Raw genomic sequence first — 15,687 nt, forward strand, 5'->3', positions numbered from 1 at the left:
TGCTCCCACAAAAATGACCAATTCCTCTTAAAAAACTAAATGACCCATAATCAGTGCTAAATCACAAGTGCAGTGTCTCGTTAAATAATAGACAGCAGTGATAAAGAAGCAACACCTCCTGAACAGCCAATATTGCAAAAAATAATGGCTGTGTTAAAATAGGTTTCCCTAAACACTCTCCCACAGTGCTCCAGACTGTGAATAAAATGGTTGCAAGCATGATAAAAAAATAAAAAATGAACAAATTACTCAAATGAACTGATTCTTTTTGATGAGTAAGTCTAATAAAAGATTAGACAGCCTCAAATTCGATCGCCAGTTAGTAACTTGAATCAGATTCACTCAGTCAGTGTATCGTTGAAAGCTGTCATGATTTAACAATTGACTCACTCACTGAACAATGAGTCATTTTTGAATTATGTCTGATTGAAATGAACCAGAAATCATTGAATCAATCATCAAGGTGATGTATTAAGTCTTTGAGACTTAATGTAACTTCTTACTGACTGGTTGCTTATATGGTAATGTTTAAATAAAAACACAAATATATATATATATATATATATATATATATATACACATATACAGTGCCCTGCAAAAGTATTGGAACAGTGAAGACAAAATTGCTCTGTTGGCTGTGGAGTCAAAACATTTGCAAATATGATGAAAAGATGAATATGAGACAAAACTACAGAATGTCACATTTTATTATTGGGTGATTCAACACATAGATGTTTTACCAGATGAGAATATCAGCACTTTTAGAGTTCATCCCTTTATCTGATGTGAGCATAAGTATTGGAACAGTTGCCTCACAGCTCTAAGTGATCAGCTGTGTCCTGTAGCATTAATTCTTCAGATATTAAAAGCAGGGAATGTGTCATATCAGTTATATCCATTACTTCTGTATTCTGAATCTTGCATTCGATGATGACACACACAAACCAGGATGAAGATGAGGGAGCTGACTTTGAGAGAAAAGCAAGCAATTTGGATGCTAAAAGAAAAGAGGAAGTCAATTAGAGCTCTAGCAAAAACAAAGGGCATGGAGAAATCAAGAGTTTGGAAACCACCAGAGACACCAGCAACCAACAACTACCTGATCGGCTGAGAAAACAACAGTAGTTGATGACAGACAAATCATAAAAGCTGTGAAAATGAACCCTAAAAGACGTTTCTGTAAAATCACCAACAACTTCCAGAAAGCTGGGGTGATGCTCTGACAATCTACTGTCCTCAGGAGACTTTGACACAGAATTACAGATGCTACACAACAAGATACAAACCTCTGACCAGCTCCAGAAATAGAAAGGCAAGATTAGAGTTTGCAAAAAAGCACAAAGGTGAGCCAGAAGAGTTTTGGAGCTGTGTTTATGGACCGATGAGACAAAGATGAACCTTTATCGAAGTGATAGGAAAGCAAAAATGTGGAGAAAAAAAGGGAACTGCAATGATCCCAAGCATACTGCCTCATCTGTAAAGCATGGTGGAGGTGGTGTCACGGCATGGGCATGCATGGCTGCCTCTGGAACAGGCCCTCTCAACTTTACTGATGACTTAATGTATGATGACAGTAGCAGAATGAATTTGGAAGGGTACAAAACCATCTTGCCTACCAATATTCGAGAAAATGCCACCAGATTCATTGGGAAGTGCTTCATATTGCATCAGGACAATGACCCAAAACACCCTGCCAGTTCAGTCAAGGAGTTTATAAGGGCAAAGAAATGGAAAGTCTTAGATTGCCCAAGTCAATCTCCAGATTTAAATCCGATTGAACATGAATTTCAGCAGCTGAAGAGGAGAGTGAAGGCAGAAACTCCCCAAACAAGAAAAAATTGGAATTGGCTGCATTAAAGGCTGGGAAAAACATTTCAAAGGATGAGAGCAAGAGTCTGGTGATGTCTATGGGTCACAGACTCACTGCTGTGAATGTGTGCAAGAGATCTGCAACTAAATAATAGATTTTAATCTTTTATATCTGCCTTATGTTCAACTGTCCCAATACTTATGCTCACATCAATGAGTGGGATGAACTCTAAAAGTGCTGTTCTTTTTATTTGGTAAAACATGCATGTGTCGAAACGGCTAATAATAAAATGTGACATTCTGTAGTTTTGTCTCATATTCATCTTTTCATCATTTAAAATTCTTATTATCCAATGAAAGGTTAGATTTGTGTGAATTTTTAAATAAAAGATCAAACGGATTAACAATGCAGATTAATTTTCACAGCCTTCTTTGATCATATTTACCAAGGGTGCCGATATTTTTGGCCATATATATACATATATACACATATATATATATATATACATACACATACACATACATTTATACACACACATATATATATATATATATATATATAATTAATTATGACTGTATTTATTAATTATCTAAAAATAACCACCTTTAAATGTAAAGCAGTGGATTCATTAGGGTACTTCACATAATATTTAGAACTACAGAGAATATTAGATCACATAGGCCTATATATATACAAATGAAACATTGAAATGGTTCTTGTTAAAATCACTGAGGCAAAAATAACTTTTGGGGATCACTTTGGGACAATAAGGCATGATTCACAGGGTGATTCATTGTTAGATAATGTGTTCTCTAATGAACAGTTTAGTTGTTTAGACATCATGTTGAAGTCTTTTCAATACTGACCTCAAATAACAAGGTCTGCCGGCAGGAATAATATTGGTCTGGTTGAGCTGTGAGACTTACAAGTCACTTCCCACAAATGATTCAGTGAATGATTTAGTATGGATATGACAACAAAAGCTATATACTTTGATCAAATCTGCATATTCATACTTGATATTTAGTGCATACTATGCTTGATAATATGCAGGTAAATAATCTAAAATAAGACCAATTAGCAGAAGCCTTTGCTGTTTTATTGACACTCTTATTGCGGTTTCCTAAATATTTAATGTTACTCAGTTTGCAGCATTACATTATGTGGCACTAATTCAGGCAGCTAATTTACTCATGTATCATTCATGAGGCTACAGGCACATATACTGAAAATACACAGAAGTTTCACTGGAAGGTGTGAAAAGGTATGCAGTTTATTATATTAAAACACCTCCTATTTTAATGTGCAGAAAGATCTAGAAGCAAGTAATTTACAGGTTAAATAAAGAAAGTACCAATTTATCCATTTTTGTAAATAAATTACACTGCAGTTGGTTCTAACTCTAAAAATACATTAGAAGAAGAGTTGTATTGACTATGGAAGCCTGTAAAAGAAAAAGTATAAAAAATTAATTAATTTTAAAAAGCTAAGTGCGACTTTAAAAAACAAACAATTCTTTTTTTTTTTTTTTTTTTTTTGTGAAATCAGAATTGGGAAAAAAAAGAACGGCCAAATGGCCGAAACGTCATTTTAATTAATAAAGTTTTCATTTCTTCAAGAGAGAGTGCTGCACCTTTTTCAGTTGATATACTTTACTACTGTACAATATCACTTAACCACTGCGATCCAGGCTTTTTAAAATGCTTAAATAAGATCATCTTTGCGAGTCTAAATTTATGGCAGTTTATAATGCTTGTCTCCATCATCTGATGAATAACTGATGCAGTGATCATCTAAATGTAAATAAAATTGGTCTCTGCACACAGTATCACTATGACGTTAATTGCACGAAATAGCAATGAGTTTTGAATACAGCGCAATCTATTATGAACCTAATAAGATGTAAGTTGCTGAGCTGAAATATCACAGTGTTTAGTGAATTTGCCCCTCAGCGTTCTTCCTATCCTACCCTTAAAATCATGGGAACTTGATGCAACCAGTGTGAAAACTCTATGGGATAATTTCCTAGATGTTTCGCAACAGTTTGCAAACCCCAAATCTGCTAAGATATTACTTTCAAAGTGGCTTTTTTCTAGCTTATTTCTCTGTGGAGGTTCATAACCGCTGTTGATTAGCCCAATTACTGTGGTGTAATCAGCAATTTGATAATGTGGATGTTTCCAGTACGCTGCAGAATCTTACATAAGTGCAGTTTTTTGCTTGGAGCAGAGGCCTAAAACACCCATAGTCTGCAGTTTAGCAAATCTACAAGTTGAAGATAGAACTGCATAGACCCTACAACAGCAAGTTTCAAGAATAGCACGCAAACAGGCATCTAAACATGTTTTTTGCAATCCTCCAGGTGCAAAAGATGGTATCATCCATAGCTGTTTATGTAGCACTTTGAGACAATTTAATTATTCCAGTTCTTAATGACATGGTTTCTTATCAGCTTTATTAATTATTCTTTCAGTAATTTTGAGGAAGAAATATTTACAAAAATGAGATGCAATTCCATTACCAAATGATACAATAATTAAGATAATGAATACATTTTTTTTTTAAAAGCTAAAGTTGTCTTTAAACCGAATTTTTAGAGGCAGCAAAATTACAATTCAGTAACAGAATAACTCAGTTATTGAGTTTTAAGAACCAACTCATAAGAGTCGTGAGTTCAGAAAGCATACTACATTGGTTATGCTGTATGTTTTGGATTCAACAGCTCATAATAATCATTTGTTCAGGAATTGTAATGCATTGGTCACCCTGTATATTTTCGATTCGATAAAAAGCAGCATCTCAAAAGTAATTTGTTTAATAAATCGAAATACACTTACTGTGCTGTATTTTTGTGATTTGCTATAAAGAAATAGATTTTAGAGTCATTTGTAGATGAATTGGACTACATTGTTTGCTCTGTATGTTTTTGATTCAATAAAAAAAGAACAGGTACATAAATTTTTTTTTATAGATAGGACAGTAGTGGGAGACAACAGGAAAGCACTGGGAGGAGAGAGGGGGCAGGATCAGCAAAGGACATCGAGACAAGAATCGAACTCGGGTCGCCGTGAGCTCAAGTTGCACTGTATGTCAACGCACTAACCACAAGGCTATTGGTGCCGAGAGGTTCATATATTTTTGTTTACTAATTAAACAACACCGATAGCAGCACTATATGTTTTTGATGCATTAAAAAGAATTGACTCTTGCGAATCATTCTTTTGGGAATCAGACTACTTTGCACTGATTCATCTGTAACGTTACAGTGAATTCTGAGTATTTTAGTGAAGTATGTTTTGCACTGTACATTCTTTTCTCAGTGAATTCTCAATATTTTCATACAATGTAGATTCAGTTGCAATGTTACAGTGAATTTGGAGTATTTTCGTACAAGTTTTGTGTTGTAGATTCAGTTGCAATGTTACAGGAAATTCTGAGTATTTTCATGCAATGTTTTGCGCTGTAGATTCAGTTACAACATTACAGTGAATTCTGATTATTTTTGTATAACATGTTTCATGCTGTAGATTCACTTGTGATGATACAGTGAATTATGAGTATTTCAGTACAACATGTTTTGCACAATAGATTCAGTTTCGATGTTACAGTGAATTCTGAGTATTTTCGTACGTTTTGCTTTAGATTCAGTTGTGACGTTACTATGAATTCTTAGTATTTTTGTTCAATGCATTGCGCTGTAGATTCAGATGAGATGTTACTGAGTGAATTCTGAGTATATCAAAACAATAGGTTTTGCGCCTGTTTCCAAACAAGATTTTTGGTTACTAATTGTACCAATTATGTAACTTACTGGTGGCAACAGAAAAACATACAGTCCCAAACATTTCACAACATTAGCATAGTTGGTAAAACATCTAGGCTTATTTAATAAAATGTTTCTTATTTATGTGTTGATTACTAAAAAATCCTAATGCATGGCTATGTTTGAATTGGCAATCAATGGAAAACCAACCTTGACCCCTAACATTGCTACTGTATCTTATCAAATAAATCTCATCTGCTGCTGCCGTTGCTCGCATACAGTATGCCAATTTCCACCATCCAAATACTGCACATTCAAGAAACATGCAGCCCGCTCTTTAAGCTTTACGCTCTATGACCTCATTTCCTGTCTTGTGCTAAAACATATGCCCTCAGGTGGACTGACCCCACTCATATCTCTTCACTGAGTCAATACAGAGTGACAGTCACACCAGTGCACTGACCACATTTCATCTAAGTAAAAGAGAGTTGGCGTAGGAGGCTTGCATGAAAACACAGATGTTTTTTTCACAGCCTCGGCAACAGGAAAGAATGAATATCTTCCCTCCCCCGTTTCTCTGACTGTGCTAAGACTCTGTATTGATTAAGACTGCAATGCGACGCTTCACCTAATCTAATGCCATAATAGGGACCTGGAGGTGGCAATCATCCCCTGAATGCCAAACAAATCAAGCCGATTTACACACATGCACATCCACATTCATCCTTCATTCATGGTTCATTCTACAAACTGATAGCTTTGTTTTTAAAGCAACATGTATTTACAAGTTTTGATATTTTTTTTTAGACAAATCAAATTTAACTCTGACTGAAATTGCACTTTCAGATAATTTATTTTGTGAAAAAGCAATTATTTTATTGCATTATTCATTCAGATCATTCAAGTATGAAGCAATTCTTCAGGGTACTTTATTAGTAAAACCATTATTTTTTAAATTGAAAAACACACATTTGTACACATGCACATCTGCATTCATTCATCATTCATTCATCATTCATTCTACAAACCGATCACTTTGATTTTAAAATAACATGTATTTACAGGTTTTTTATTTTTTCTTGAGACAATTCATAAAGGTAGCCTATTAACTGTCTAAAATTGTACTTTCAGCTAATTTATTCTCTGATAAAAAAAATTATTGTATTGCATTATTTATTTATTTATTTATTCAGATCATTTAAGTATGCAATTCCTTCAGGGCACCTTATTAGTAAAACCATTATTTCCTAAATTGAAAAATACACATTTACACTTCGTTCATGGTTCATTCTACAAATCGATCACTTTGTTTTACAAACAACATGATTTTAATTTTTCCTGTGACACTTCAGTTAATTTATTCTGTGAGAAAGTAGTTTTATTTATTATTTTATTGCATTATTTATTTATTCAGATCATTCTTGTGTGAAGCAATTGCTTTAAGGCACCTTATTAGTAAAGCCATTAATTCTTGAATTCAAAATGAAACAAACAAACCAAAAAAAAAGAAAAAAATATAATAACATGAAAAAGAATAAAACATTAAAACTAACAAAATTAGATTTTATCTATGCAATTGCAAAAAGAGACAAAACACTACAAAAGTGGGCAGCTTCCGAGTGATTAAATCACAGAACTGGTAAACAAAGAAAGCAAACAAGTGAATCCAAACAGCATCCCACATCTTAAAATCCAATAAATGCATCAAATGTCTTCGCTTAAAGCAATTTGTTATTTTTCTATTAAACACACGCCCCCAACATCACCTCTGTCTGTTCTACTCTGATCTCAGGTGCGTAGCGGTCAGAGTGTTTCAAGTCTTGTAGTCTGCATTACAAGCTAGATGAATGAGGCAGGCATTACCCCTGCCCCGACGCAGTCTGCAATTGGTGACCAATAAAGTCATTACCTGAACCGGATTGTGATGTCTCCTTTATTATTCCCCTTCATGAAATATGCATGAATATATTTCACACTTCTGACTGGATGAGCTGCTAAAATATACATGCAGTCAGTGTGACTGTCTGAATTGTTCTTAACTTTCCATTTACCTGACTGGGATAAAGTGCTTCATCAATGAGCTCAATTGCTGTTTAGACAATTGTTTAAGTGTAGGGGATACAGAATCCATCTTAACATCAACTATTTTTTATAATGTATGATGACTTTGTGATATGAAGCACTGCCATATATAATTTTGTGGTTTTAAATCCATTTAAAATGTTAGACAGTTTCTTGCACCAAACAGTCGCAATTTAGAGATACACGACCACATTAGCAAATTGTCTGCAATATTATGGTCAGAGAAGGTCCATCGTCTGTTTTCAATAGTGTAGTAATGCATAAGCCACAGTTCTGTCATTACAACCCTTGGAAAGTAACTTAACTTGCTACTGCCAATACATCCACAACATGCTGCTGTGAGCATGTAAGAAATTCTGCAGCAGATCTATACAGGTGGAGCTGGGGGAGGTGGAGGGTTTCTGAAGCGCACTGCAACCACTACAGCAAACACAAGCCAAGTATATTTGAATGTTGAGTTGCAAGCTCATTGGCTGCTGAAGGAAAAAGGAACGAATCAGCTGCGCCATGTAAGTAATGATAAATCAGATTGAGTTAGAACCTATCAACCTGCGCCATCTAGAGTTTCATGACAGAGCTTTGTGTTTCACACATAAATCACTTTCAAACTAAGTAACTTTCTGTTCAGTTGACCAATGAGTGACCAACTTGAAACAAACCTGAAGAGAAATTTCATAGATTGCTATTAAAATCACTTGATTTTGACTGAAAAAATTCATCAAACAGAGGTAAATGTGACCGCGTCTTCAGAATTCCCCTTATGAAAATTAACCATGGTTTTATTATAGTAAATGGTGTGGTATCCATGTTTTTGTTTTGTTCTGTTTTGTTTTGTTTTGTTTTTGCCATAATGACTACCATTTGTATAATCACAGTTTTACTACAAAAGTTGACACGGGGGCAACAAAGGGCTGAATTTTTTTTTTAAAGATTCAGCTGGGAGAACATCTAGCAACTAATTAAGTTAACTGACATCAGGTCTGTAAAATAAAAGAGATGTCTTAGAGAGGCAGAGGCTCTCCAATCTGTGAAAGAATGCATACAAATTTTGTGGAATACTTCAAAAACAACGTTCCTCAACGTCAAATTGTAAAGGTTTTGCAAATCTCATCATCTACAGTGCATAACATCATCAAAAGATTCAGATAAACTGGAGAAATCTCTGTGCGTAAGGGACAAGGCCAAAGACCTTTGTTGGATGCCCGTGGTCTTCTGGGCCCTCATACGACACTGCATCACTCATCGGCATGATTCTGTCAATGACATTACTAAATAGGCCCAGGAATACTTCCAGAAACCACTGTCGGTAAACACAATCCGCTGTGCCATCTGCAGATGCCAACTAAAGCTCTATCATGCAAAAAGGAAGCCATATGTGAACATGGTCCAGAAGCCCCGTCGTGTCCTGTGGGCCAAAACTCATTTAAAATGGACTCTTTCAAAGTGGAAAAGTGTTCTATGGTCAGATGAGTCCAAATTTGACATTCTTGTTGGAAATCACGGACGTCGTGTCCTCCGGGGTAAAGAGGAGGGAGACTTTCCAGCGTGTTATCAGCGTTCAGTTCAAAAGCCAGCATCTCAGATGGTATGGGGGTGCATAAGTGCATACGGTGTGGGCAGCTTGTATGTTTTGGAAGACACTATGAATGCTGAAAGATATATAGAGGTTTTAGAGCAACATATGCTCCCCTCCAGACGACGTGTATTTCAGGGAAGGCCTTGTGTATTTCAGCAGGACAATGCAAAACCACATACTGCAGCTATTACAACAGCATGGCTTTGTAGTAGTAGAGTCTGGGTGCTGAATTGGCCTGCCTGCAGTCCAGATCTTTCACCTATAGAGAACATTTGGCCATCATTAAACGAAAAATATGTCAAAGACGACCACGAACTCTTCAGCAGCTGGAAACTATATCAGGCAAGAATGGGACCAAATTCCAACACCAAAACTCCAGAAACTCATAACCTCGATGCCCAGACGTCTTCAAGCCCGTCCCAACTATTTTGAGACCTGTAGCCGGCATCAAATTTGAAATGAGCTCATTTTGTGCATAAAATTGTAAAATGTATCAGTTTAAACATTTGTTATGTTATCTATGTTCTATTGTGAATAAAATATTGGCTCATGTGATTTAAAATTCTTTCAGTTTTCATTTTATTCAAATTTTTAAAAAAATGTCTCAACATTTCCGGAATTCCGGTTGTAGAAAAACCATTAGCGTTTTGTTTATGCTAACTACACTAGCAGGAGCAAAAGATAATTTGGTTGCACTAAATGAACTTCATCTCACTACATCCTGACAGAATTTCTTTAAAAAGTCAATGAGTAATCTACATGATACATCTACTTTACTTTCTCTTACTATGCTAATTGCTAGCCTTGAGCTACATTAAATCCACGGCAAAAACAAACCCAGTGATTTCCCCAATCGCATCCTGTTTTGAGACTTCCAGACACATATCACATGTCCATTCAAATGTCCAGTCTCTGCAGATCAATGAGAGGAAGGAGCAGAGGAAAGAGAAAAGACGTTACGACAGAATTTCAGGGTAAATAATCCAATCACATATTTTCTATATTGTCAGGGATGCTCTAAAACTTTAAAAAACAGCAAAAGGAATCAAGCATCTACTGCCTCAGCTTAAATTTATCTGTGAACACTTGTGACTGTACAAAGAAACAAACGGGGAAAAAAATCCACAATCGATATCTGATTTAAATGACTGATGCACAAGGTGAAGAACAATGCAGTAGCCAGTCAACAAGCTAAATACAGATAAACTGCTGAAGTCAGACATCTCACTTCTTCTGAAGACCAAGCCGAGCTTCAACGCTGATGATTACACTACAATATAGATAAAAGTTTAAACACAATCTTTCCCTCTCCAACCATTTCTATGGTTCTGTTTTCATAATCCCTGCTGCAGATGAAGTAATGCTCTGTCTGATCTCATTTGCAGTTGAAAAAGTGAATGCTTTCTTCAGATAAACACGACACCCATTATTTGATCCAATTACAAGCCAGCTATATTTAGTATCTGTAACAGACACTCAATTATTAATGAGACATGAAACATAAGATATCCCAGTGGCAGTATTTTTGAGACTCAAAAGTAGAAAATCTTTGCACAGCATAAACACCAGATAGCAGCAAATTAATCAGTTCAGGACAATCCGGAAAAAAAGATTTCATCCAGCGATTCAACACTATTGAAGATGCTTCTGAAAAGTCTGACAAATTTCTATTCATTTATAATCATTAGCTGTTCCTGTTTAGTGCTCATGAGACCCAAGTGATTATTGATTAGCCCTCAAAACAGATTCAATTACAGGCTACTATATCCACTAAAAGTCAGCACAGTGCTGCCAAAAAGTGTGTGCAAGTGAATTCTTTCTGAAAGTGCAATTGAATCACTCCAAGAGATTACAGAAACGACCATTATGTAACTACCCATATAATCATGCATAGTTAAAGTGAGCAAAGTAAATATGCTTTAAAAAAAAAAGTTTAGGATGTTTCTAAGGATGCACCGATATTAAAATTCTGGTCAATACAATTAGCTGATTGTTATTTTCAGCTGCCAATAAATAACAGATATTAAAATTGTATAATATTTTGTCTAGATATATAAAAAATAAAACACTGAAAAAGCTACAAGTGAATTTAGGCATCATAACATCATGTACAGGATAAATAATATATTTTGACATTTGCTAACGATTAGATGTTATTGAATTATTAGTGTCTTTAAAGATTAACTTTAAATGAGTGTTAGATGACAGCAAAGGTACTACTTTCAATTAAATATTCAACATCAGCCAATTCCCAAAATAAAATCTGTACTGATTAAAAGTCGACCAAAAGTGTATTTTGCCAATATCAATAACTTAAGCAGGATAACAAGCTAATAACCAATTAACCAGCCGATGGTTTATAAAAACAATAATATAAATGAAATAATAATACAAACAGCATGTGACAGTTTGCAATTTGTGGAATTTTTTCACCTAATAAATCAGTAAAAGCAATATATCAGTCTACCTTTAAAAAAATGTGTTACTTTTCTCTCAGAAATTTGCTAGTAAATTTCACAAAATATATGACAGGAACGATAAGTAATACATTAAAATATACATAAAATTTTTAGATTGAAATGTTTATTTACTACTTAATAAAACAAATCTTTACAGTGCACCTATATATTGTGCATCCCTAAATATTTAACGTCTTTTATTAATAACGGCAAAGGTTGCGCATGAAAAAGCTATAGCGCTTTGTCAAATGGTATTTTGGTGCAAATTTTTAAAACTACACCAATTAAGCAGAAGCCAACAAGGACAGGCTGAATGACAGACCCTCATCGGGGAAAACCATGAACAGAACTGCACAAAGTTACACAAAAAACAACATGGACTAGATTAAATACAGTTTATGTCTAGTTTTGTGGGTCCTGAAACAAAACAATCTAAAATGTAGCATAGACAGAAATGACCTTAAACAGGTAGTATGGGTTGTGCATCCAATCAAACTTGACTTTATTTTGGTTCTAATTCATCTCTCACTTGTTTAAGACTACATCTTTAAGCCAAATCAAGCAGAGGCCAACATAACAGGTTACATGACATGCCCTCAACCCTTAAAAACCATGACTAAAGCTATGCAAAGCTACACCAGTGATTCCACGACACTTCACATTTTGAATGTCTCCTTTGTCTAACACCCATTTCAGGTCTTGGAGTCTCTACTAATAGGCTGATCATATGAATCCGATGTGTTTGATTAAAGAGACAAGCAAAATGTCCACCTTGTTGAAAAATCCAGAATATGCTCTTAGATTTGAAGCATGGCTGCTGGTTTGAGCTGGTTTAAGCTGGTCATGTGCTGGTCCTAAACTGGTCCTGAGCAGGAGCTAGTTGCTTAGGACCAGCTTAGAACCAGCACATGACCAGGTAAGAACCAGCTCAAACCATCTCATGACCAGCAAAGGACCAGCTTAAACCAGTTCATGACCAGCTAAGGACCAGCTTAAACCAGATCCAACCAGCAGCCATGCTTCAAAACATACCTAACCAGCATATGCTGGTTTTTTCAACAGGGCAGGAACGTGGTTGGGAACTTCTGGCCTAGACTACATTAAATATGGATTACATCTGGTTCTGTGGGTCCTAAAGCAAAGCCACTGACCTATAGTGTAGCAAAGACAGAAATGACCTTAAACAGGCATAGATTGGGCATCCAATCAAACTTCAAGATTACGCTACATGATGCCAGATGCCAGCATGGCAGGTTGCATGACATGCCCTCAACCTTAAAAGCCATGACCAAAGATATGCAAAGTTCACATTACTACATTAATTATGGATTACATTTGGTTCTGTTGATCCTGCAGCAAAGCCCCCAACTAATAGTGTAGCACACATAGGAATTACCTTAAACAGGCGTAGGATGTTGGCCACCATGATGGAAACGGAGCTTGCAGCTGCGCCTATCACACCAATAATCTTGTCCGGCTTGGCAAAGATTGGCTGCTCGCCGCTAGCACATCGCACATCAGTAGAATCGCGCTCAATGAGCGCCTGCACAAAAGTAAGCGACTGTTCCAGGGCGTAGGTGTCGCGCGAGCAGGTGTCCAAAACACGCGCCCCCAGGGTCACATTGGGCAGCAGGTCGGGGTCTTTGTTGATGAGGTCGATGGCGAAGAGCATGGCCTCTAACCGATGAATACCCTTTTCCTTCTTCAGTTCCCCACAAGGGGCGCCACGTTCGCCCCTAGCATGCACCGGGAATAGACCTCCCAGGATGATATCACCGTCCAGTCGTATAGAGTGGGCATATTCGGGAGCAGGGGGCGTTAGTGAATCCGTACGCTGGCTGACGGATCCGGCCACCCCCGTCAGCAGAAGAAGACAGCCATACCATTCAAAGGCACTCACCATTGCGGCATAAGGTGGATCCAGACGCACAAGCAGCAGTGGGGATGCAGTTACAAAGGTGGGAAGCCAGCAGGGACGGAGCACAATAACCGAACGGGGTCATCAGTGCCCCTCACTGGAGCGTACCGGATAACGGAATACAACGACAAGGAGACCATTGGATTTGCTTGAAAGTTTTTGGTGGCAAAAGGACGCCGCAAGAATGAGCTGATGGAATATGAGGCAATCACATAGTTGCTAGCTCCTCAATTACAGAGGTCACAGACCATTAGAACCCTGTGTGAGAGGAAACAGCAGAGGAATATGCCTTCATCAGCAAAGATTGTGCACATTATTTATCAGAACACACATATGCACTGCACAGCAGGGAGGCTCTAAGTGTGAAAAATGGAGAGTGATCAGTGCATTTGTGTATTCGCTAAACACATCTGATCTGACAATCGACTTTTAAAACATGCATGTGTTTATGCATAAATATGCATGTATAATTAGCCTGTCTAACACTTTGGTTTGGAATATCTTTATACAACAAGTGAACCAATGTGCTTTGCAAATGCTGCCTGGAATCGATCCCAGTCAATAGAAGTGAACAGTCAAAACCAATGCAGAATAAGTTTATGATTTCTCCACTGATTCCTTGAAGTCTAATAAAAATCTTAAAGGTACAGTTCATTTACTGACCCTGATGTCATTCCAAATGTATTTATTTCTTGCATAGACCACAAATGGAGATGGCTGGAGACTCTCAGTCTCAGTCAGACTCAGATGTCACATTCAATGCATCTTTTTTCTATACCGTGAATGTGATTGAAAGGGTCTCTTTTTGTGCTCCACAGAAGAAGAAAAAAAAGTCATACAGGTTTGAAATAACATTTAGGTGAGTGAATGATGACAGAATTTAAATATTCTGCGAACTGGCCCTTTAAGTAGCGTACCTTTACAGCGTAAAGTATGGGCAATGCATTCAACTCCATCAAATATAATTTTAATTATTGCTGTTACAATTAATAAATACGAACGAATAGAGCAAACGGTCAACACTGTTGCATAAAAACTCATTAAATGCCATCATAGCAGAAACTGTGGTCAGGAATGAAGAAATAGCTTTTGGCAAATAATAACTAAACAAATCAAATAAAACCAAACTTTTAAACATTTAACTGGCAGAAAAACATCTTCCCATATCTGATAATTGTTATTGATTAAATGTATTCAGCATCAGCATCACCACGAAACATTTCAGCAGACCTAAGTTGCACCCAAAATAGCATTGCAACAATTAAACAAATAGAAAACACCATATTATAGACTAGCGCAACTTACTCTATTGCTTTTGCAATATAAAGAGATAACATTTTGCATGCATTCATACCTGCAGGTGCCTGAGCTGTGCTCGTGCGCTGATCGCTGCTGCTGCTTTGATGCTGCTGGGAGGGACAGCGCGCGCGAGGCGAGCGCATCATTTCTCGCGCAAATACTCCCACTCCGTTATGATTGGTCTGACAATTTGGACGCTTTCTTCGCCCCGAGCCGCATCGAGACAAACTGGAATCAATCAACTGCGAACGACCCATGGGAAGTATTAAAACAAAAAGAAAATAAAAGAGTTTATTATTTAGAAGCTCCTTAAAGACCATGACACTGAAGTAACGATCATTTGTTCTTTATAATGAGTCGAAAAGGTGCGCGCAAAGCTAAATGGTAGTGTCGTTGGAAGAAATATGTGTTACTTTTCAGACTGATTAATGCAAAACTACGTAGAAACAGCCTATCTGTTCATTGTGGCTTGAGAGCTGGTTTGAAGAGATCAAACTGTTCGACAGTCACTGCTGTGAATTATCCCATTGCGCCATCTAGTGTGAACACTCTGGACCTGCACAGAGCACTCCTGCTTTCTACAGTGCTAAAATAAAACTATTGAAAATAATAATAAAATAAAAAAAATGAAATAAAAATAAATTCAAGCAAAACAGAAAACGACAAACACATAGGCTAACGCTATAATTAAAATTAAATAAATATAAGCTATATAATCCAAAATAGCCATTTGTAACAAAATAATACAATTATTTAAAACTCACTCTATGTTCACTTAAT

At 36.5% G+C, this 15,687-nt stretch overlaps 1 protein-coding gene across 3 annotated transcripts in view; it reads right to left on the reverse strand.

Moving 5' to 3' along the window:
- Positions 1–15,363, reverse strand: part of grm8b (glutamate receptor, metabotropic 8b) — a 164,244-nt gene extending 148,881 nt beyond the window's left edge. For 2 of the 3 annotated variants that reach the window (XM_058767694.1, XM_058767695.1), the window contains exons 1-2: positions 14,963–15,363; positions 13,087–13,866 (exon numbers count right to left, since the gene is read on the reverse strand). In XM_058767694.1, the coding sequence (XP_058623677.1) occupies positions 13,087–13,593 (507 nt within the window). In that variant the 5' untranslated portion in view covers positions 13,594–13,866; positions 14,963–15,363. The remainder of the gene's footprint in view (positions 1–13,086; positions 13,867–14,962) is intronic. The other variant, XM_058767697.1, reaches the window with a different exon arrangement.
- Between the last annotated feature and the right edge of the window lie 324 nt (positions 15,364–15,687).

The sequence above is a fragment of the Onychostoma macrolepis genome, chromosome 25, assembly GCF_012432095.1.
Source record: "Onychostoma macrolepis isolate SWU-2019 chromosome 25, ASM1243209v1, whole genome shotgun sequence".
Taxonomy (NCBI): Eukaryota; Metazoa; Chordata; class Actinopteri; order Cypriniformes; family Cyprinidae; genus Onychostoma; species Onychostoma macrolepis.